Consider the following 22,690-nt stretch of genomic DNA (forward strand, 5'->3'; position numbering starts at 1 on the left):
TTCTTAGCTGAAAATAAGTATGTCCCCCAATGACACATAAATTCTCTTTTGGCCTTTGATTGCTAGGGCTACTGGCCAAGTCTACATCGATCCACTTTTCTTTGCCCAATCCCTGGTTGTTCTACAACCTTTGTGCTTTCCCTTCTTCCCAATTACGCCTCCCCCTCACCCCACACACCATTCCTACCTGCCCAGGATGTGAGTTTTTCCCAACCAGTCTATCCTGTGCTGACTAAACTGATGTGCACTTTACCCATAGCTTAACAACTTTAACTAGTTTCAGAATATGGTGCATAAACAAGAGATGATATATTTGGGGTAAAATGTGCTACACTTTAGGGGGAAAAAATCACAAAAATAACAAAAGTGTTAAATAGGTTTGACAGAGCACTTCTATGTGTTTGGACGTTTTAACTGAGAGAGGCAAGTTTCTCAAACCATGTTGACCAAAAATGTAATAGATAGGAAAGTGATTATAGAATTGTTCCTTCAAAGGCTCCCCAAAGCCTTTTTGAACAAATTTAAAATGCTTCCTGACTTCAAAATTATGGGATAAATTCAAGATTAAGACATGTAGACAGAGGTACAATGGAGTTACAGATAGAGTTTCTTGGGTTCATGCGATAGAGCTTTGAGATCACTGCACATGTGTTCTCATGTCTTACCTTTTACATTGGTTACTGTCTACTGTGTTCTTCCCATGGGTTGCCTGCAATCTGCAGATATAATGGAAAGGTTCCAAAAGAGCTTCATATTCATTCATTCTTTCATTCATTTATTTGCCCATCCAATGGTCACTTTTTAAGTGACTCTAAGTGCCTGCTAAGTGCCAGGCATTAGGACTAGCATGTACCAAAAGGCCACTTAGTGGGGAAAACAAAAGGAATGATTATTGTATTTCATCAACATATTGTATTTTACTGTATAAAGCATTGTGATGGAGACAAGCAAAAGAGAGACTACAGGATCATTTAGAGGAGACAAGAAATCCAAATTGGAATGAGAGTCTGGAGTGGGATCGGGTTGGGGAGTTTGTTTGTAAGAGGTGGAATGAAGAGAGCCAAATCTGTCAGGGTCATGATGGCATCTTGGGTAGACTTTGAAGGTTGGATGGGAGTCATGGAAATAAGGATGCCAGGGAGGAGGACATTCAAAACTGAGGAACATGGCTCCTGGGTGGCTCAATTGGTTAAGCATCGGACTCTTGATTCATCTCAGGTCATGATCTCAGTTTTGAGATCAAGTCCCATGTGGAGCTCCACCCTGGGAATGGACCCTCTTGGAATTCTCTGAATCTCTCTCTCTCTCTCTCTCTCTGAATCTCTCTCTCTCTCTCTCTGTCTCCTTTTACTCCTGCCCCCTCCATAAAAAACAAAAAAAAAAAGGACTGAGGAAACATCAGTTGTGTTTACAAAAGACTGATAGTAGATCTGTAAAAATGGAGGATTGAAATCATCCCCACCTTTCTAAATCTTCCATCAGTTACAATTCCACAAGTACTACAGGTGAAATTGGGTATAGTGTGTGTTGTTTTTCTTCTTTTCTTTTTTAATCCTTATCCTCAGGATTGACATGATAATTATTCCGATACAAAATCATTCCTGCTACAGTTTTTAAAGGCCCTTATTTTAATCTCCCTCCAACTAAGCTCCTTTTTTATAGCAACCAGTCAATATATACTAACAACTTATTTTAAGAAGCTACCATTTTGACTTGAACAATAATTGGCATTAGGTAGTAGCGATCCAAATACTACACATTTCAAGAAATTTGATTTCAGTGATATATTCAGGCTATATCCTGATAGTAACTTGCTTCAGTCCTAATTATGGCATACTTGTATTCTGCCCAATTTCTTATAGCTATGACCTGTTCTCCCATTTGCTTTTCATAATCCTGTAATTATCTTCATGGTCTTTACACTGTTAAAATTTCAAGAGGAAATTGCATAGTCATATTTAAGAAAATTTTTAAGCATAAGTTTATTTTTTCAAATGCCTCAATAGTATAATATAATCTCTCTCTGGTTTTTCTAGAGTTTATTTTTTAAAAACTTCATTGCAACCGATAACTTTATTTATAGAGGTGTATATTTTATTTGCCACATATCTTTAATTATCCTCATGTTATTTGTAAAATAATCTGAAAATATCTTATTTTGAAAAACTAATTGGATCATATCATGTATATGTATACGTAACTAATATTCATATAAACCAATGAGAAGATAGGAAAGAAATTTAACATAAAATATCTATTTTTGCTATTTCCATTTTGTCCATTTGATTTACTTTTTCGATGTTGATTTTTAGTTTGGCTTTAGAATATGTTCTAATGCCTACTGAGTTTAGAATTAAGCTATTTAAAAAGTAGTATCTCCTATTTTTTTTTTCTCAAAATAATTTTAGAAAAAGAGAGTAATTGTACAAAGAGACCAACCTTACTCTACCAAAGCAGTCTGGTACACATTTGATTGAGGTTTTCTTGATTAGGTTTAGAATGTCTTACAAATGAAAGGAAAATTCAGCAAAGAATTTTAATCACAAGAGTGACATGACCAATTTTGGAAAAAAATCCTCTGTAACCCCGTGGAGAATGGAGGCTTGCAGACTAGCTAGCAGACTGTGTCACAATGAAGGTGGCAAATGGTCATAATCACAACTAAGAGTTTGGAGATGGCACTGGAAAATGGGGAAATGGAGTAGGGGGTCGTGACACTGTTTTCTTACAGTCAAGAGATGCCATTTAAAGTTCAAGGAAAAAGCACCATAATTTTAAGAGTTATTTGAAGTAAAAAGGGTAATCAATATGACAATACTTCTACTATAGTAAACATATATACATAGTAAAAATTGTGAGAAGCTGGTAGGAAGATTATGTGAAAGGTGTGTATATTTGTCTTTTCCATCTGTTGTTAAAAGCAATTAACCAAATTTGAAAATTCAAGAGCAAGTGGTATAGATGTATTATTTTGAAACATAACCTGAGGAAAATGCATTTGCCTCAGGCTAGCTAATGGGCTAGTGGTGTGTGTGTGTGTGTGTGTGTGTGTGTGTGTGTGTGTGTGAATTGATTACTTTAAATGTTTTGAAGATGGATTACTCTTGGCCGATTTGTTTAAAAAATAATTTAAATGAAATAAATTAACTGATAAAACTTTATTACCTTTACCTTGCATTAGCTTAATAGGATAGGAGCGGTGTTTTTCAAAATATTAATATATTACTAAGAAATAGTTCTGTACTCACAATATTGGCATCTATGTTTGAAAATTAACTTATTTTTCCAATAGCCAGAATGCCATGAAGTGGATTTGAATTTCTAAAATGAAAAACACACATATTAGCCTGCAATTAAGCATAAAATCTTCATCATGAACATTAAATTTAAAAACGAACAACACAAAAAATCTGGCTCTTTGGAAGAGGGGGGAATCCAGAGAGGTGGTTTGTGTTGTTTTATGACAGGATGTTAGCATCATCTAGTGGAGAAACAGAATGTTTACTTAAATTCTAAAAATCAAAATGTAATGTAGAATCATTTATTAAAAGTTCCCTAACATAAATGTGCTAAAAATTTGTTAAAACCTCAAAGAAAAATTACTGCATATGAAATCTCACACAAGTATTATTTACTACAGAAAAGTATAGTTTTATATGGAGCTTGTATGCAATGTGAAACATGTTCATCAGAGATAGGTTCCATGATGGTCTTCACCTCTGTTGATTATTTGCCCCTTACCTTTTAAAAAGAAATTCTAGAATAGAATGTTAAGCCATTGTCATAAAACCAAGTGAAGAAAGGAGTTATGCAGTGAAAGTAATACTAATGAATATGTCTGGTGATAAGTATCTTTGAATTTGCCATTTTTAAAAGTAATCATTGGAGACCTAACGTAATCATTCTATCTTTTAAAATGTTTATTTAAATTAAAGTTTTTATTTAAATGTAATCATTCTGTCTTTTAAAGTTTTTATTTAAATTACAGTTAGTTAGTACCTACTGCAATATTAGTTTCAGGAGTAGCATTTAGTGGTTCATCATTTACACATAACACCCAGTGCTCATCACAACAAATGCCCTCCTCAGTATTCATTACTTGTAATCCATTTCCCCACCTACCTCCCCTCCAGCAACCCTCAGTTTGTTCTCTATACTTAAGAGTCTGTTTTATGGTTTGCCTCTCTTGTTTTCCTCCTATGTTCATCTCTTTCATTTTTTAAATTCCACATATGAGTGAAATCATGTTGTATTTGTCTTTTTCTGACTGACTTATTTTGCTTAGCATAAATACACTCTAGTTCTGTCGGTGCATTGCAGATGGCAAGATTTCATACTTTTTGATGGCTGAGTAATATTCCAGTGTGTGTGTGTGTGTGTGTGTGTGTGTGTGTGTGTGTGTGTGTACTGCATCTCTTTATCCATTCATCCATCAGTGGACATTTGGGTTCTTTCTATAATTTGACTAATCGTTGATACGCTGCTCTAAATATCAAGCTGCATGTATCCTTTCAGAATCAGTATTTGTGTATCCTTCTGTTATAAATACTTAGCAGTGCAATGGCTGGATTGTAGGGTAGTTCTATTGTTAACTTTTTGAGGACCCTCCATATTGTTTTCCAGAGTGGCTGCTCCACTTTGCATTCCCACACCAACACTGCAAGAGGGTTCCCCTTTCTCTGCCTCCTTGCCAATGCCTTGTTGTTTTCTGTGCTGTTAATTTCAGCCATTGACAGGTGTGAGATAGTATCTCATCGTGGTTTTGATTTGTATCTCCTTAATGATGAGTGATGTTGAGCATCTTTTCATGTATCTGTTGGCCATGTGTATGTCTTTGGAAAACTATTCATGTCTTCTGTCCATTTCATAACTGGATTATTTGTTTGGGTGTTGAGTTTGATAAGTTCTGTATAGATTTTGGATACTAACCCTTTATCAGATATGTCATTTGCAAATATCTTCTCCCACTCTGAAGGTTGCCTTTTAGTTTGTTGATTGTTTTCTTCATTGTGCAGAAGCTTTTTATCTTGATGAAGTCCCGATAGTTCATTTTTGCTTTTGTTTCCTTTGCCTTTGATGACGTATCTAGTAAGAGGTTCCTATGGCCCAAATCAGAGAGGTTGCTGTCTGTGTTCTCTAGGATTTTGATGGCTTCCCATCTCATATTTTGGTCTTTCATCCACTTTGAATATATTTTGTGTACCTTGTAAGAAAGTGGTCCAGTTTCATTCTTCTGCATGTTGTTGTCCAGTTTTCCCAACACTATTTATTGAAGAGACTTTTTTTTCCATTGGATATTCTTTCCTGCTTTGTCAAAGATTAGTTGAGTATATAGTTGTGGGTCCATTTCTGAGTTTTCTGTTCTCTTCCACTGATCTGTGTGTCTGTTTTTATACCAGCACGATGCTGTCTTGGTGACTACAGCTGTGTAATGTAGCTTGAAGTCTGGAATTCTGATGCCTCCAGCTTTGCTTTTCTCTTTCAAGATTACTTTGGCTATTTGGAATCTTTTGTGGTTCCATACAAATTTTAGGATTGTTTGTTCCAGCTCTGTGAAAACTGCTGGTGGTATTTTGATAGGGATTGCAGTACATGTGTAGATTGATTTAAGTGATATAGATATTTTAATGATATTTGTTCTACCAGTCCATGAGCATGGAATATTTTTCCATTTCTTTGTGTTGCTTTCAGTTTCTTTCATCAGTATTCTGTAGTTTGCAGAGTACAGATCTTTTACCTCTTTGATTAGGTTTTTTCCTAAGTATCTTATGGTTTTTGGTGCAAATATAAATGGAGTGAATTCTTTCATTTGGAAATGAAATTCTTTCATTTGGAAATTTCAAATGGAAATGAATTCTTTCATTTTTCTTTCTGCTGCTTCACTATTGGTATATAAAAATGCAACAGGCTTCTCTGCATGGAGTTTGTTTCCTGCAACTTTACTGAATTGTGTATCAGTTCCAGAAATTTTTAGTGGAGATTTTTGGGTTTTCTATGTAGATTATCATGTTGTCTGTGAATAATGAAACTTTGATTTCTTCCTTCTTGATTAGGATGCCTTGCCTTTCTTTCTTTCTTTTTTACTTTCCTTTTTTTTTTTTCTTTTCTTGACTGATGTTGAGACTAGATCCAGTACTATGTTAAGTAACAATGGTGAGAGCGGTCATCCTTATCTTGTTCCTGACCATAGAAGAAAAGTTCTCAGTTTTTCCTCATTGAGAATTATATTAGCTGTGGGTCTTTCATATGTGGCATTTATGATAATGAGGTATGTTCCCTCTATCTCTCTTCGTTTGAGTGTTTTTTCGTTTGTTTTTTAGAAATAGAGAAAGCACGTGTGTATGGGAGTCAGGGGAGGGACAAAGGGAAGAGAGAGAGAATCTTAAGTAGGCTCCACATCCAGTGAGGAGCCTGACATGGGGCTTGATCTCCCAACCCTGAGATCATGACCTGTTTATTCTGATGGGAATTTTCTGTGCCTCCTGGATTTGGATGTCTGTTTCCTTCCCAAGTTTAGGGAAGTTTTCAGCTATAATTCCCTCCAGTGAACCTTCTGCCCCCTTTTCCTTCTCTTCCCTGGGACTCCTATGATACGAACGTTACTATGATTTATGGAGTCACTGAGTTCCCTAGGTCTGCATTCGTGATCTGATATTTTTCTTTACCTCTTCTCTTCAGCTTCATTATTTTCCATAATATCTTGTATATCACTGATTCATTCTTATGATTCTTCCGTCCGTATATACAAAACTGCAGGACAGTTGTCTGTTGGTGCCTGGGACTGGTTGCTGTGCTGGTCTGAATCTGGCCCCTGCGGTTCACTCAGTGTCAGTCCTGCTCCAGTAGATAAGCAGTTACAGGCACGGAGGGGCTGGGGTTCATGTAAGTAGGCTCCCAGTGGAGCTACTGTCCTGTTCCCTGAAGCCCCACCATGTTGGTGTTGGTAAGAAAAATGGCAACACCCCAGTCTCTCCTCCCCGCAGGCAGTGTCTCAAACCATGCAGTTCAGGCAGTGCCTTACAGAGTAGTGCGGGCATTCGACCTGTCCTGCTCCACAGGCTCCTCCAGCACCTTGTATCCCACTCTGCGTGAACCTGGTTCTGGAATAATGCCACTCTGCCCTGCCAACAAAGGGCCTCAGGTTGGCACCTGCAATGTCTTTGTCCTTGGGCAATATGCCCTCTTCCCACAGTACTTGGGAGGAAGGGACTGCTGTCTGCCAGTGCACCCTTGCGAACACTACCGCACCCCAGGACTGGCCCCTCTCTCCACCAGGTACCTGCACACAGCCGGCACCAGTCCAGAGAAAGTCAAACAACCCTAAAAACTCCAATCTTCACTTATAAGGCTGTTTGCAAAGTAGAAATTGGCTCTATCTGTATTTTTTGTTCCCCTATCCATGGTCCAGAGAGGTTTTCATCTTGTCCAAATACAATCCCACACTTCTACGACCTTTCTTCACTTCCTTTTGTCTCTCCACAAAAGTGGTCCCCTCCCCTCCTTGCCTACACTGCCCATTTTTTCTCTCCCGATTCTCAAACATCTGCCTCTGTACCACCAAACTGTCTCGTTCCACCTGTGGGGATCCTTCTGCCACTCTGTAGATTGATTTCCTCTGCAGACAGTGTTCTGACCTTAATACCGCTGTCTTTGAGGGGTGAAGGAAATAATGATCTTCTTACTTGTCTGTCATTTTGACTCCTCCCAGCATAGGTATTTTTAAAAGCAAAATAACCTAAATGTTTTGGAAGTTTAAAAAAACACTTTAAGCAATTACTTTGTTTTTATTGTTTTTAGATTGTGAAGGACCGCCTCCAGGAAAACAAAATGAAATTTTGGTAGGTGTCTGGCCTGAACAAAAATATCCAGAGGGAACTCAGGCTACATATAAATGCCGACCTGGATATAGAACTCTTGGAGCTATTATAATGGAATGCAAGAATGGAGAATGGGTGGCTCTTAATCCATTGAGGATATGTCAGAGTAAGTAAATCATACATTTGTGAAAACTTTAGTTGTGAAAATACCAAATGTTTGCTATTGTAGCAATATTAGCTGAATTATATCATAATTGTCATTTAAATACAAAATAATATACCATCCTTATTCTTTTTTTTTTTTAATGTTCATTTATTTTTGAGAGAGAGAGAGAGAGAGAGCACAGGTAGGGGAGGGGGGAGAGAAAGGGAGACACAGAATATGAAACAGGCTCCAGGTCTGAGCTGTCAGCACAGAGCCCGACGCGGAGCTGAACCCACAAACTGTGAGATTATGACCTGAGCCGAAGTTGGATGCTTAACCGACTTAGCCCCCCAGGCGCCCCTATACCATCATTATTCTTAATAAGGAGTTGTAATCTTCCAAAATAAAAAAACCCACCATATAGACAAGTTTAATAATAAAATAATAACTTTGTTATTTTTCACTTTTCTACATCTTCAATTATGTCTTTGGATATAATATTAAATACCATTTTCCTTGAACTTCTACATCAAATGTGTTTCCCTGTGTTACATAATGATATTATATTCTTTTGATCATTTTAGAAAGGCCCTGTGGACATCCTGGAGATACTCCTTTTGGTTCCTTTCATCTTGCAAGAGGAAATGAATTTGAATATGGAGCAAAGGTTGTTTACACATGTAATGAGGGGTATGTAGTCAATATAAAAAAATTGAGACAATTATAATTTAGATTGTAGATAGGAACTGTACTGATTAGTATTTTTAAGGTCACGTTATTTTTCTTTTTTTTAATTTTTAATGTTTTATTTTATTTTTTTGAGAGACAAAGAGAGACAGAGGGAAGGGCAGAGAGAGAGACACACACACACAAAATCCAAAGCAGGCTCTAGGCTCTGAGCTGCCAACACAGAGCCCAATGTGGGGCTTGAACCCACAAACCATGAGATCATGTCCTGAGCTGAATGAAGTTGGACACCTAACTGGCAGCCACCCAAGGCACCCCAGTTATTTTATTTTTCTATGAGCATTTTTATAAGTACCATACAAGAAGCCTGAAAAATTAATGTATAATGGAACTGATTATATTTGGATACCATATTATCTCCTCAACATTGAAAATTTTAAATGAGTTATAATTACTCTTGAAGAGTGTAGTTCTAGGAGGGTTGGAAAATAGTATATATATAAATAAGGGTTTATTCCAAAAATTCCTGACTATATTCTATTATGTACAGAGTATATGGGAGGGAATTCAATATGTCAGGGACAGTGAGAATGGCAACAAAATCAGATTACGTGACATCTCTTTGATAAAAGCTTATAAAATTTAGGAGAAACAAATATTTTACACCAAAGCAATAATAACTACCATTATTTAAGTTTCCATGGTCTGTAAATTATTCTTATCACATGGACCAAAAATGTTACTACCTTCATAATCATACAGTCTGTTCTCTAATCTCCTGTTGGATTTTCATGGCTGATCTTAACACTGTGATACCTCTTCAGGGTTCTTTATTCCTGTTATGCCCATCTAGGTCTACATGTTGTTTTGAGGAAAGTTTCATACATGGGAAAACCAGTATCATTATAAGTTTATGCTACATAAATATAAATAGGATCAATGTAGTATTTTAAAGGTTAGACTTTGGGGGCGCCTGGGTGGCGCAGTCGGTTAAGCGTCCAACTGCAGCCAGGTCACGATCTTGCGGTCCGTGAGTTCGAGCCCCGCATCGGGCTCTGGGCTGATGGCTCAGAGCCTGGAGCCTGTTTCCGATTCTGTGTCTCCCTCTCTCTCTGCCCCTCCCCTGTTCATGCTCTGTCTCTCTCTGTCCCAAAAATAAATAAACGTTGAAAAAAAAAATTAAAAAAAAAAAAAAAGGTTAGACTTTGGAGTAAGCCTGCATCCCAAAACTCCACCACTTAATAACTGTATGTATCATTCTAATAGCTCTTCACTCCCATTTCCTCAATTATAAAAGTAGAAACATGGGACGCCTGAGTGCCTCAGTCAGTTGGGCATCCAACTCTACATTTCAGCTCAGGTCATGATCCCAGGGTCATGGGATTGAGCCCCACATCAGGCTCTGCACTGAGCATGGAGCCTGTTTGGGATTTTCTCTCTCTCCCTCTGTCCCTCTCCCTAGCTTGCACACACACTCTGTCTCTAAAAAGAAAAGAAAGTAGAAACACAGCAGGTGCATCATAGGATTGGTGGAAAACATAAATAAGACACACTTAAGCCCTTCGAAGAGTTTGTGGGATATTGTAGGCACCCAATAAGTCTTAGTTCTTATGATTTTAGGCTCTCTTTGGCCACTGAGATTTTTCAAAGACATTTTTAGCCCAACTTTCAATCATTGCTGCTGGCTTTGTTATACATGACCAAATAGATGAAGACCATCTGGGCTTAAATTTCCAGTTACCTCACTGTTCACCTCTGTAATATCCCTGTCAATACAGGCTTGTCTGACCCCTTTAGTTTCCATATTGGACCTGGCAAAAGGGATCAAAACTCATAGACTTCATCCACTAGATTCCCTAAATCTCAGTAATAAATAAATATTTATAATTCGGTAAAAATTAGCGACATACTTAACCTCTGATCTTGGCTGCACTTTAATTCATCTTTGCTTCTTTCATCTTGTATAAGTTCTGGGCAAACTCTGTTAAAGATTCTATAAAAAGTAACTATCTGCCACTCAGCTTGGATCTCCACCAAGGACTAGATACTCATTAGTGAAATAAAAGTCCTTGGACCATGGAAGATCAGCAAACATCAATATTTTATGCTATTTTAAAAATTTTAGATTGTTTTACCTACCTGAGGGGATGTACCTTTTGACCCAGTTGTTGAATCAATATAGAATGGGCTTACTACACCCATCGCTTCTGCTAGTCAACCAACCTTTTTTGATCCCTTGTTCCCATCCACCTTTTTTCTGCTATTTTGCCCAGCTGGGGTTGCAGATACATGAGCTATTACTTTTCCCCAAGTACCAACATTTGGACAATCTCTTTTTCTTCCCCCTTTCCCTATGTATATGGGCCATAAGCGGTTTTGTGTAGAATTTGGCAGAATCCCTAAAACAACTTTGGGGGAACGGGTGGGTTTCTGGTGTAGATGGAAAATGTTAACCAGGAAATGTACTTTCTGTGCTGGAACAGGGTACCAGTAGAGGAGACAAAGAAGGAAAATAAATCACCAATTATTTTGTTTCTTTATATGACAGAGACATAGATAAATGTTTGACTTCAAGTTCTGTGACCCTCATTTAAAATGTTTTCTTCCTTTAGAGAATTAGGAAGAAACAGTAACATTCAAAGGAAGACAAAGTAATTTTTGAGGGAGAAAGCTTGTGGTTTTTTTACTTGTGTAATGGGTGAAGCAATCCTTATTTGCAGATGAAGGAAACGTTTGTTTATGTACAATTATTTAGGTGTTAATGAAAGTCCCATTCTCAAAATTACCTCTCTTGTGGTTATCAAAATGCTGCCCATTACTTATGTTTCGAGAAAAAGCTTTCTGCTTCTTGCTGTCCACTGTAATACTAAGAAGGATGCTCTGCTTTGCTCTAAAGCCTCTGGTAATGATTATACATTTTGCATCTGCCCTAAGAAACTTTCATCCAACTAGAGCATTTTAGATTTTAAGGATGGGCTTGATGTGTTACCACAGTTAGATAAATTTGACTTTGAATGAATGAATTTTATAAGGAAATCTGACTCGATGACCACACTGTAAAAAATGCCTAGGATGGAAATGGGAAGATGAAGACAAGTGTTCAAAATAAACATGCTAAGAAATTTTGTCTAGTACTATTCTTGATTATGTAATGAGCCCCAGTGTTCCAAAGATATCATAATTGTGGACGATAGGAGTATGGAACAAGAGTGGAGGAAGTGGAACATATTGTTAGCTCTTGCTTACTATCATGTTTTTTGGGTTTTCGTTTTGGTGGTAGTTCAAGGAGGTTATAACAGTGTTAAGTGTAATTGACTAACTCAGTGATAAAATAAGAGGATATTGTGCACAAAATTATAATGAGTTTCTGTCATGAACCAAGGATAATGATTAGTCCATGTGCCTGAAGACTTGAGGGCCTTTTTTTTAATATAACTTATTGTCAAATTAGCTAACATACAGTATATACAGTGTGCTCTTGGCTTCGGGGGTAGATTCCCATGTATCATCACTTACATACAACACTCAGTGCTCATCCCAACCAGTGCCCATCACCCATTTTTACTTCTCAATGTCCATCACCTCTCAATAGCCATCACCCCTCAGTGCCCATGACCCATTTTCCCCTCTCCCCTGCACCCCTCCATCAACCCTCAGTTCTTTGTATTTAAGAATCTCTTTATGGTTTGTCTCCCTCTGTATTTGAAACTTTTTCCCTTCCCTTCCCCCAAGGTCTTTTGTTAAGTTTCTCAAGTCCAACATGAGTGAAAACATATATCTGTATTTCACTGACTGACTTATTTCACTTAGCATAATACCCTCCAGTTCCGTCCACATTGCTGCAAATGGTAGGATTTCATTCCTTCTTGTTGCCAAATAGTATTCCATTGTATATATAAACCACATCTTCTTTATCCATTCATTAGTCGATGGACATTTGGGCGCTTCCCATAACTTGGCTGTTGTTGAAAGTGCTGCTGTAGACATTAGGGTACATGTGCCCCTTCGAATCAGCACTCCTGTATCATTTGGATAAATTTTGAGTAGTGCTATTGCTGGGTCCTAGGATAATTCTATTTTAAATTTTTTGAGGAAACTCCATGCTGTTTTCCAGAGTGGCTACACCAGTTTGCATTCCCACTAACAATGCAAGAGGGTTCCCTCTTCTCCACATCTTTGCCAACATCTGTTGCTTCTTGAGTTGTTAATTTTAGCCACTTTGATGTGTGTGAGGTAGTATCCCAATGTGGTTTTGATTTGTATTTCCCTGATGATGAGTGATGTTGAGCCATCTTTTCATGTGTCTGTTGGCCATCTGGATGTCTTTTTTGGAAAGGTGTCTATTCATGTCTTCTGCCCATTTCTCCAGTGGATTATTTGTTTTTCAGGTGTTGAGTTTGTAAGTTCTTTATAGATTTTGGATACTAACCATTTATCCAATATGTCATTTGCAAATATCTTCTCTCATTTTGTCCATTTACTTTTAGTTTTGTTGATTGTTTCCTTTGCAATGCAGAAGGTTTTTATTTTGATGAGGTCCTACTAGTTCATTTTTGCTTTTATTTACCTTGCCTTCGGAGATGTGTCGAGTAAGAAGTTGCTGTGGCTGAGGTCAAAGAGATTGTTGCCTGTTTTCTCCTCTAGGATTTTGATGGTTTTCTGTCTCACATTTAGGTATTTCATCCATTTTGAGTTTATTTTGTGTAAGAAGGTGGTCCCGTTTAATTTTTCTGCATGTTGCTGTCCACTTCTCCCAGCACCATTTGTTAAAGAGACCGTCTTTTTTCCATTGGATACTCTTTCCTGCTTTGCCAAAAGTTAGTTGGCCATACATTTGTGGGTCCAATTCTGGGTTCTATATTTTATTCCATTGCTCTATGTGTCTGTTTTTGTGCCAATACCATACTGTCTTGATGATTACAGCTTTGTAGTAGAGACTAAAGTCCAGAATTGTGATGCCTCTGGCTTTGTTTTTCTTTTTCAACATTACTTTGGCTATTTGGGGTCTCTTGTGGTTCCATACAAATTTTAGGATGTTTTCCTTAGCTCTGAGAAGAATACCAGTGCAATTTTGATTGGGATTGCATTGAATGTGTAGATTATTTTGGGTGATATTGACATTTTAACAATATTTGTTCTTCTAGTTTATGAGCATAGAATATTTTTCCATTTCTTTGTGTCTTCTTCCATTTCTTTCTTAAGCTTTCTGTAGTTTTCAGCATACAGATCTTTGACATCTTTGGTTAGGTTTATTCCTAGGTATTTTATGGTTTGTGGTGCAATTGTAAATGGGATTGATTTCTTGATTTCTCTGTTGCTTCATTATCAGTGTATAGAAATGCAACCAATTTCTGTACACTGATTTTATTTCCTGCGACTTTGCTGACTCCATGTATCAGTTCTAGCAGTTTTTTAATGGAGTCTTTTAGGTTTTCCATGTAAAGTATCATGTCATGTGCAAAAAATAAAAATTAGGCTTCTTTGCCAATTTGGGTGCCTTTTATTTCATTTTGTGGTCTGATGGCAGAGGCTAGGACTTCCACTACTATGTTAAACAGTAGTGGTAAGAGTGGACATCCATGTTGTGTTCCTGATCTCAGGGAAAAGCTCTGAGTTTTTCCCTATTGAAGATGATATTAGCTGTGGGCATTTTGTATGGTTTTTATGAGATTAAGGTATATTCCTTCTATCCCAACTTTCTTGAGGATTTTTGTTAAGAAAGATGCTGTATTTTGTCCATTGCTTTTTTTTTTCTGCATCTATTGACAGGATCATATGGTTCTTATCCTTTCTTCTATTAATGTGATGAATCACACTGATTGATTTGAGAGTATTGAACCAGCCCTGCAGCCCAGGAATGAATCCATCTTGATGATGGTGAATAATTCTTTTACTATACTGTTGAATTCGATGTGCTAGTATCTTGATGAGAATTTTTGCATCCATGTTCAACAGGGATGTTGGCCTGTAATTCTCCTTTTAGTGGGGTCTCTGTCTTTTTTGGGAATCAGGGTAATGCTGGCTTCATAGAATGAGTCTGGAAGCTTTCCTTCCATTTCTATTTTTTGGAACAGCTTGAGAAGGATAGGTATTAACTCTGCTTCAAATGTCTGGTAGAGTTCCCCTGTGAAGTCATCTGACCCAGGACTCTTATTTGTTGGGAGATTTTTGATAACTGTTACAATTTCTTCACTGGTCATGGGTCCTTTCAAATTTTCTGTTTCTTCCCATTTGAGTTTTGGTAGTGTATGGGTGTCTAGGAATTTGCCCATTTCTTCCAGGTTGTCCAGTTTGTTGGCATATAATTTTTCATAGTATTTGCTAATAATTGTTTGTATTTCTGTGGTGTGATCTCTTTCATTCATGGTTGTATCTCTTTAGGTTCTCTCTCTCTCTCTCTCTCTTTTTTTTTTTTTTTGAGAAGTTGGCTAGGGGTTTATCAATTTTGTTTATTCTTTCAAAAAACCAGCACTTAGATTCATTGATCTCTTCTGCTGTTTTTTTTTTTTTTTTTTTTTTTTGGATTCAATATATTGTTTATTTCTGCTCTGATCTCTCTTATCTCTCTTCTGCTGGATTTGGGGTTTCTGTGCTGTTCTGCTTCTAGTTCCTTTAGGTATGCAGTTACATTTTATATTTGGAATTTTGTTTGTTTGTTTCTTGAGATAGGCCTGGATTACAATGTATTTTCCTCTTATGACTGCCTTTGTTGCATCTCAAAGGGTTTGGACTATTGTGTTTTCATTTTCATTTGCTTCCATATATTTTTAAATTTCTTCTTTAATTGCCTAGTTGACCCATTCATTCTTAAGTAGGATGTTCTTTAACCTCCATGCATTTAGAGGCTTTCCACATTTTTTCTTGTGGTTAATTTCAAGTTTTATAGCATTGTAATCTAAAAATATGCATGGTATGATCTCAGTTCTTTTATATTTATGGAGGGCCATTTTGTGACCCAATATGTGATCTTGAAGAATGTTCTATGTGCATTCAAGAAGAATGAGTCTCTTGCTGCTTTTCGATGAAAAACTCTGAATATATCTGTCAAGTCCATCTGGTCTAGTGTATTATTCAACTCCATTGTTTCTTTATTGATTTTCTGCCTAGATGATCTGTCTGTTGTTGTAAGTGGAGTATTAAAGTCCCCTGAAATTACCGTATTCTTATCAATTAAGATTGCTTATATTTGTGACTAATTGATTTATATATTTGGGTCCTTTCAAGTTAGGGGCAGAAACATTTACAATTTTAGCTCTTCTTGATGGATAGACCCCTTAATTATGATATAACGCCCTTCTTCATCTCTTGTTATGGCCTTAGTTTAAAATCTAGTTTGTCTGATATAAATATGGCTACTCCAGCTGTCTTTTTTCTTCCAGTAGCATGACAGATGGTTTTCCATCCCCTCACTTTCAATCTGCAGCTGTCCTCAGGTCTAAAATGAGTCTCCTGTAGGCAACATATAGATGGATCTTGTTTTTTGATCCATTCTGATACCCTTTGTCTATTGATTGGGGCATTTAATCCATTTACATTCAGAGTGATTATTGAAAGATAAGGATTTAGTGTCATTGTGGTAGCTGTAGGTTTCATGCTTGTGGTGATGTTCTCTCGTCCTTTGTAGTCTTTGCTGCTTTCCACTCAGAGAGTCCCCCTTAGGAACTCTTGCAATGCTGGTTTAGTGGTCATCAGCTCTTTTAGTTCTTGTTTGTCTGGAAAAGCCTTTATCTCTCCTTCTATTCTGAATGACAGCCTTACCGGATAAAAGATTCTCTGCATATATTTACTATTCAACGCATTGACTAATTCCTGCCACTCCCTCCTGGCCTGCCAAGTTTCAGTGGACAGGCTGCAAATACCCTTATTTGTCTATCCTTGTAGGTTAAGGCCCGTTTGTCCCTAGTGGTGTTCAGAATTCTCTCTTTATCTTTGTATTTTGCCAGTTTCACTATGATATGTCATGGTGTTGACCTGGTTTTGTTGATTTTGAGGGGAGTTCTCTGTGCCTCTTGGACTTGGATGCCTGTTTTCCTCCCCAGATTAGGGAAGTTCTCAGCTATAATTTGTTCAAATAAACTTTCTTCCCTTTTCTCTCTCTCTTCCTCTGGAACTCATATCATACGGATATTATTTCATTTCATTGAATCACTTAGGTCTCCAATTCTCCCCTCATGGTCTAGTATTTTCTTATCTCTATTTTTCTCAGTTTCATCATGTTCCATAATTTTCTCTTCTGTTTCACTTATTCTCCCTCTCTGCTTCCTCCACCCTTGCTGTCACTGCATCTAGATTACTTTGTACCTCATTTACATTTCTTAATTCATCATGACTATTTCTTAGTTCCTTGATGTCTGCAGGAATAGATTCCCTTATGTCTTCTATGTTTTTTTTCAAGGCCAGCTATTAATTTTATGACTATTATTCTAAAGTCTTGATCAAGTATATTGTTTATATATGTTTTGAGCAATTCTCTAGCTATCACTTCTTCCTGGAATTTCTTTTGAGGAGAATTCTTCCGTTTCATAATTTTGGCTAGTTTTCTGTCCTTTATGTGTTTTAATAGCTTGTTATGTGTCCTGCACCTATGAGCACTACTAGATTAAAAAGGGGTCATAAACTGTCCCAGGCCTGACTGTTCAGGAGGTGTTTTGGAATGTGTTGCCTGCTCTCTCTTGTTGTTGTGACTGTGGTTGCTGTGTCTCCTTCCTTGTAGTTGTGGTTTGGATCTTCCACCAGGTGTGCTTTGATACATTCATTTAAGTAACCCTGGAAAAAATTTTTTTAAATGGGGGTGGTGGCAAAAGAAGTCTTATCCCATAGAAAGAGAGAAATGACAAGGTAGGGGAAAAAAGAAAAAAAAATAATTGACCAGGTAGAGAATCAGAGAAACGATATGGCTTAATCTAGAGAGAGGGAGAGGAAAATGAAGAGGAAGGAGGTACAGAACAGGTGTAAAAAGACTAGATTAAAAAGTCTGCTTAGGGGCGCCTGGGTGGCGCAGTCGGTTAAGCGTCCGACTTCAGCCAGGTCACGATCTCGCGGTCTGTGAGTTCGAGCCCCGCGTCGGGCTCTGGGCTGATGGCTCAGAGCCTGGAGCCTGTTTCCGATTCTGTGTCTCCCTCTCTCTCTGCCCCTCCCCTGTTCATGCTCTGTCTCTCTCTGTCCCAAAAATAAATAAACGTTGAAAAAAAAAATTAAAAAAAAAAAAAAGTCTGCTTAAACAACCAACAACCAAAGTAACCAAAAGAGAAGGGAAGAAATAAGAGGAAGAAAAAAAAAAAATACACACACACACACACACACACACACGTACACACAAAATAGGAATTGAACAAGAATCAATTCAGAAAAATGCAAAACCACTGGACCAACCAGTGGCTGCACTGGTCTGGAGGAGGTGCTGTTTGGTTTGGTCAGTGTCAATCTTGCTCTGTTAGATATGCAGTTACCAGGCGCAGAGGGCTGTGGTTTGTTGTAGGCAGTTCCCGCCTCCACTGTGGTCCATTGTTCTCTGAAACCCCACCTTGTTGGTGATGGGGAGAAAAATGGCGACACACCAGTCTCTCCTCTCCAGAGCGGGTGTCCCAAACCACTCTGTTCAGGCCATCCTCACAGTACTGTGCAGGTGCGAGCAGGCCTTTTTGTCACGCTCCAGTCTCTTTTGCCTCCCAAGCACTTGGCTGGGATTCAAACCCCGATGTCTTAAAGGATCCCACCCTGGAGTCTCAGTTCTGGGGTAGTGCCAGTCTGCCCTGACAGCCGACAAAGGGCCTCTGGCTGCCGGGTGCCTTCAGGGTCTTTTGTCCTTGGAGTGTCTTGTGCCTTCTTCCCACAGTCCTCAAGATTGGTGGACTGCTCTCTGACTGCACCTTTGAGTGTGCTACTGAGCCCAGGGCTGCCCCCCCCCCCTACCCAGGCATGCATATAGGGCAGCAGGCCCCAGTCTGGAGGAAGCCCTACAACCCTGGAATGAGCTAGAAATTGGTTCTGTCTCCGTTTATTCTGTTCCCCAGTCTGTGGTTTTTCTCTTCTCCAAATACAATCCTACACTTCCACAGCCTCTCTTTCTCTTCCTTTTGTCTCTCCACAGAAGGGGATCCCTCCCTTCTGTGCCTACACCACCACCCATTTTATCTCTCCCAATTGGCAATCATGAACCTATGGCACGTCAGGTTGTCCCCGTGGGCCCCTGGAGATGTTTCTGTTGCTCTTTAGCCCAGATTCCTGGAATTCCAAATCTTCTGGGCTAAATACTGCTGTGTTTGAGGGACAAGGGAACTTCGGGTCCCCCTACTTCTCCACTGTGTTAACTCTGCCTGAGAGCCTTTCTTAAGTAGTAAGGAAGTTTAAGAATAATAGAAAGTGGCATCTGGGTGGCTTAGTCAATTAAGCGTCCCACTCTTGATTTTGGCACCGGTCATGATTTCACAGTTCATGAGATGGAGGCCCACATTGGGCTTTGTACTGACAAAACAGTGCCTGCTTGGGATTCTCTCTCTTTCTCTCTCTCTGCCCATCCCTTACTCCTGCTCTCTCTCTCTCTCTCTCTCAATAAATAAACTTAAAAAAATTTCTTCATCTCATACAGATACAAAAAAAACCCAAACAAGTTAAATAAAAAAGAAAGAAAGAAATTTAAGAATAAGAAAGAGAAAGAATAGAAAGAGAGAAAGAATGAAAAGGAAAAGAAAGAGGGAAGGAAGGGAGTAAGGATGGAGGGAAAAAAGGAAGGAAGGAAAGAAGAGGGAAGGGAAGGAGGAAAGAAATGTATATGCTGTTAATTTTCTCTGAAATGGAGTTCCTGGACATTCAGAATGTATCAAACTTAAAATTTCATATAAATGCATATAATAAATTAGCTCACCATTCTGTCATTTTTGGTTTTTAGGTATCAGATGCTAGGTATGATTAATTTCCGTGAGTGTGAATCTGATGGATGGACCAATGATATTCCTATATGTGAAGGTATATGTAAAATTGATTTACAAATATATTCAAATATTTAAAATATCTAAGATTTTTTGAGATATCTTACATTGAAACATCCTTAAAGTTTGTAATTACATATTTTTGATTCAAAGTATTTTTATGGCTTCTAATATAGTTTGGAATGGATATCTAAGCTTTTTATTACTACACTATTTTGTGTTTCATTAACCAAATGTGAGTGCAGTTTCATCTGATCTAATGTATTCAAAGTATTAGAGATTAGGAAATCTAAAACCTATTTTCCTTTCCTTTTGGATTCTAAACACTAGAAATAGCACAAGGATCAGAATTTCAGCTTTACTAATGAATACATACTCAATCAATATCCACCCAAATGCAGAGATCGTCAATAACATCTGAAATGGAGACCAGATTCAGTTATCTCTCCCCTCTTGCATGGCAAAGGAGGTTTTCCTGTGGTCTTAGTCTTACTGAGAAGAGGCAGGAAGTAAGGAAGAGCTCTACTTTTCTTACTGATCCATAAAACCAAGAGTCAGAATGAGAAAAATGTAGATCCTGTTTCTAAATTTTGGGCTAGTAATGCCAATCTCTCTAGTCATCATGGAAATAGATGAGTCAGAGTAGTCTTTCTTAGTTCCATGGTGAGAAGTAAATAGAGAGGGAGAGAGAGGGGGAAGGAGGGAGGGAATGAGGAAAAGGGGGAGGGAGGGAGGACCAGGAGGATGAAGGAGGAGAGGAGGAGGAGGGCGAGTGGGAATGTGATCACTCAAAAGTCCCGTTACCTAAAGAAGAGAACTTACGGAAATGAGAGGAAAGATCTAAATGTTTTAAGGAACATCTACACTGAAATCACCTGAGGTGCTTGTTTAAAGCTGAAATTTTGAGTTACTAAAAACCTACTAAATCAGTATCTCGGGTAATAGCGCAGGGAGATAGCCATAGAATTTCCATCTTAATGAGCATCCTGGATGATTCTACTCTAAAATAAAGTTTAAATGCCATAACCTACAAGGTATTGGAAAATATTAAGTAAAATCAAAAGGAATACTCAGATTATTTTGAGCACTGATGTGGGAGAGGAAGGAAAATTAAGGACTGTTTATCTATTGAAAGAAATAGAATCAGAAAGTTTGCATTTATACCTTTTAGGAATACAGTGTTATATTATCCTAGGGCTTAAGTGAAAAAATTCATCTAATTATCTCAAGCTTTATATTTTTCAATTATTTAAGGAACATTTATTTGTTACTGTAAAAATGTAAACTGACATTCAAAGAAATAATTTTTTCTTTGTCTGCTCTCATAGAAAATAATCAGAGATAAGCTTATTGATTTTTTTTAATTTATAAGCCTTTATATCCAACAAACAGGTTTATCAAATGCTTCTTTAAAAAAATTAAGTAATTCCCCCAATCTTTCTTTGTTAGTGACTTTATACCTGTATGTGTATATATACATATCTTTCCTAATAAAGTTGTCAAATTCTATCAGGAAAAGTTATATTTATTTTTTTCAGTTGTTAAGTGTTTACCAGTGACACATCCAGAGAATGGGAGATTGACCAGTAGCGCATTGGAACTAGACAAGGAATATACTTTTGGACAAGTAGTACGGTTTGTGTGCAATTCAGGCTTCATGCTTGTTGGGCCTGCAGAAATACGTTGCTCAACAAATGGTGTTTGGAGTGGAGAAAGCCCAAAATGTGTGGGTAAGATACATTTACTGTTCATGGGATCGGACAGTTTTAGTTTTTCTCATGAAAATTTGCACTTTTAAATATTATGCATAGAATAATACTAATTATACTAATAACATTAAAACTAACATTTATTGGGCACTTACTATTTGTCAGTAATTGATCTAAGTTCTTTACATTCCATTTTACCTTCAAAATGACTGTGATTTATGCACTGTTTTCACCTCTATTTTATAACTGAGGACACTGTGGGGCAAAAAACTTACATCTCATGACCAAGGTTATGATGGCATAACGGTGGAGTTAAGATTCAAACCTAGGTTATCTGAAACCAAATTCCATGGTCATATCCATAATTAAATTGTAATTGGCTTTCATGCTCAAATAGATTAAAAGCAGTTCTGCTGCAAGATTTAATATTGGCCTACAGAACAGACTTTCTTTTAATTTGTAAGATCAAAAAGTCATTATGTATTTCCACTGATATATCATTATAACATTCTGTTCTTGAATAACACTTCTAGAATGAGGTCCTATTTTATATTTGCACTGTAAGTTTAGAGAAATATTGTGAAACTAAACTGAATTCACTAAATAACTTTTTGCCTTTTAAAAAAAGTTCTATAGTAAACTGCAAGTCAAGATTTCTTTAGTTATAATACTGCTAACCAGTGCATCATGACCAGTATGGTGATTGGGCTTTTGTAATGAAACATTATGGTCAGTCTACTTCATTTTACCAATACTTTTTGGCAGATATATCTGCCGTATTTATTTTTTTTTAATATATTTTCTAAAATTCACACTTTCTTAGTTTAGTCTATCCTATAATGAGATGCAGGGAAAAGCATTTCTGTTCTTAAAAATTCTCTCTAACAATATTAGTTCTTCAAGTCAGTAATGGCAATCATATTTCTATTCAGCACAGCAAATACTGTATACCCCAGAGGCTCACAGATGGGGTTTCCTCCTTAAAACTAAATTTCTGAGCACCTGGGTGGCTCAGTCAGTTGAACATCAGACTCCTGATATTAGCCGAGGTTGTGATCTCCCAGTGATGAGATCCAGCCTGGCATCCAGCTCCACGCTCAGAGTGGAGCCTGCTTGGGATCCTCTCTCTCCCTCTGTCTTTGCCCCTCCCCAACTCACGCTCTCTCTCTCTCTCTCTCTCTCTCTCTCTCTCACTGTCTCTCTCAAACTCTCTCTCTCAAAATAAATAAAATTTGAAAAAAACCTGAATTTCTGTGTTAGTAAAACCTTACTGGAATAACTAATGCATAAGATACATTTTGAAGAAAGAATGAGACTTTTTCCAACGAAGTTGAGGAGGGGAAAAGTATATCAGTCAGGAGAAGTTCAGGGAGAGGAAGGTACAAATGCAGTGAGGCTTCCAGG

At 37.7% G+C, this 22,690-nt stretch overlaps 1 protein-coding gene across 2 annotated transcripts in view; it reads left to right on the forward strand.

Annotated features, from left to right (window-relative positions):
- The window catches only part of LOC123586780 (complement factor H-like), a 99,706-nt gene that overhangs the window by 4,539 nt on the left and 72,477 nt on the right, over positions 1-22,690 (forward strand). Inside the window, exons 2-5 of one of the 2 annotated variants that reach the window (XM_045456172.1) lie at positions 7,798-7,983; positions 8,547-8,652; positions 19,538-19,614; positions 21,116-21,307. In XM_045456172.1, coding sequence (XP_045312128.1) covers positions 7,798-7,983; positions 8,547-8,652; positions 19,538-19,614; positions 21,116-21,307 — 561 coding nt within the window. The remainder of the gene's footprint in view (positions 1-7,797; positions 7,984-8,546; positions 8,653-19,537; positions 19,615-21,115; positions 21,308-22,690) is intronic. The other variant, XM_045456173.1, reaches the window with a different exon arrangement.

The sequence above is a fragment of the Leopardus geoffroyi genome, chromosome C3, assembly GCF_018350155.1.
Source record: "Leopardus geoffroyi isolate Oge1 chromosome C3, O.geoffroyi_Oge1_pat1.0, whole genome shotgun sequence".
NCBI classification, from domain to species: domain Eukaryota; kingdom Metazoa; phylum Chordata; class Mammalia; order Carnivora; family Felidae; genus Leopardus; species Leopardus geoffroyi.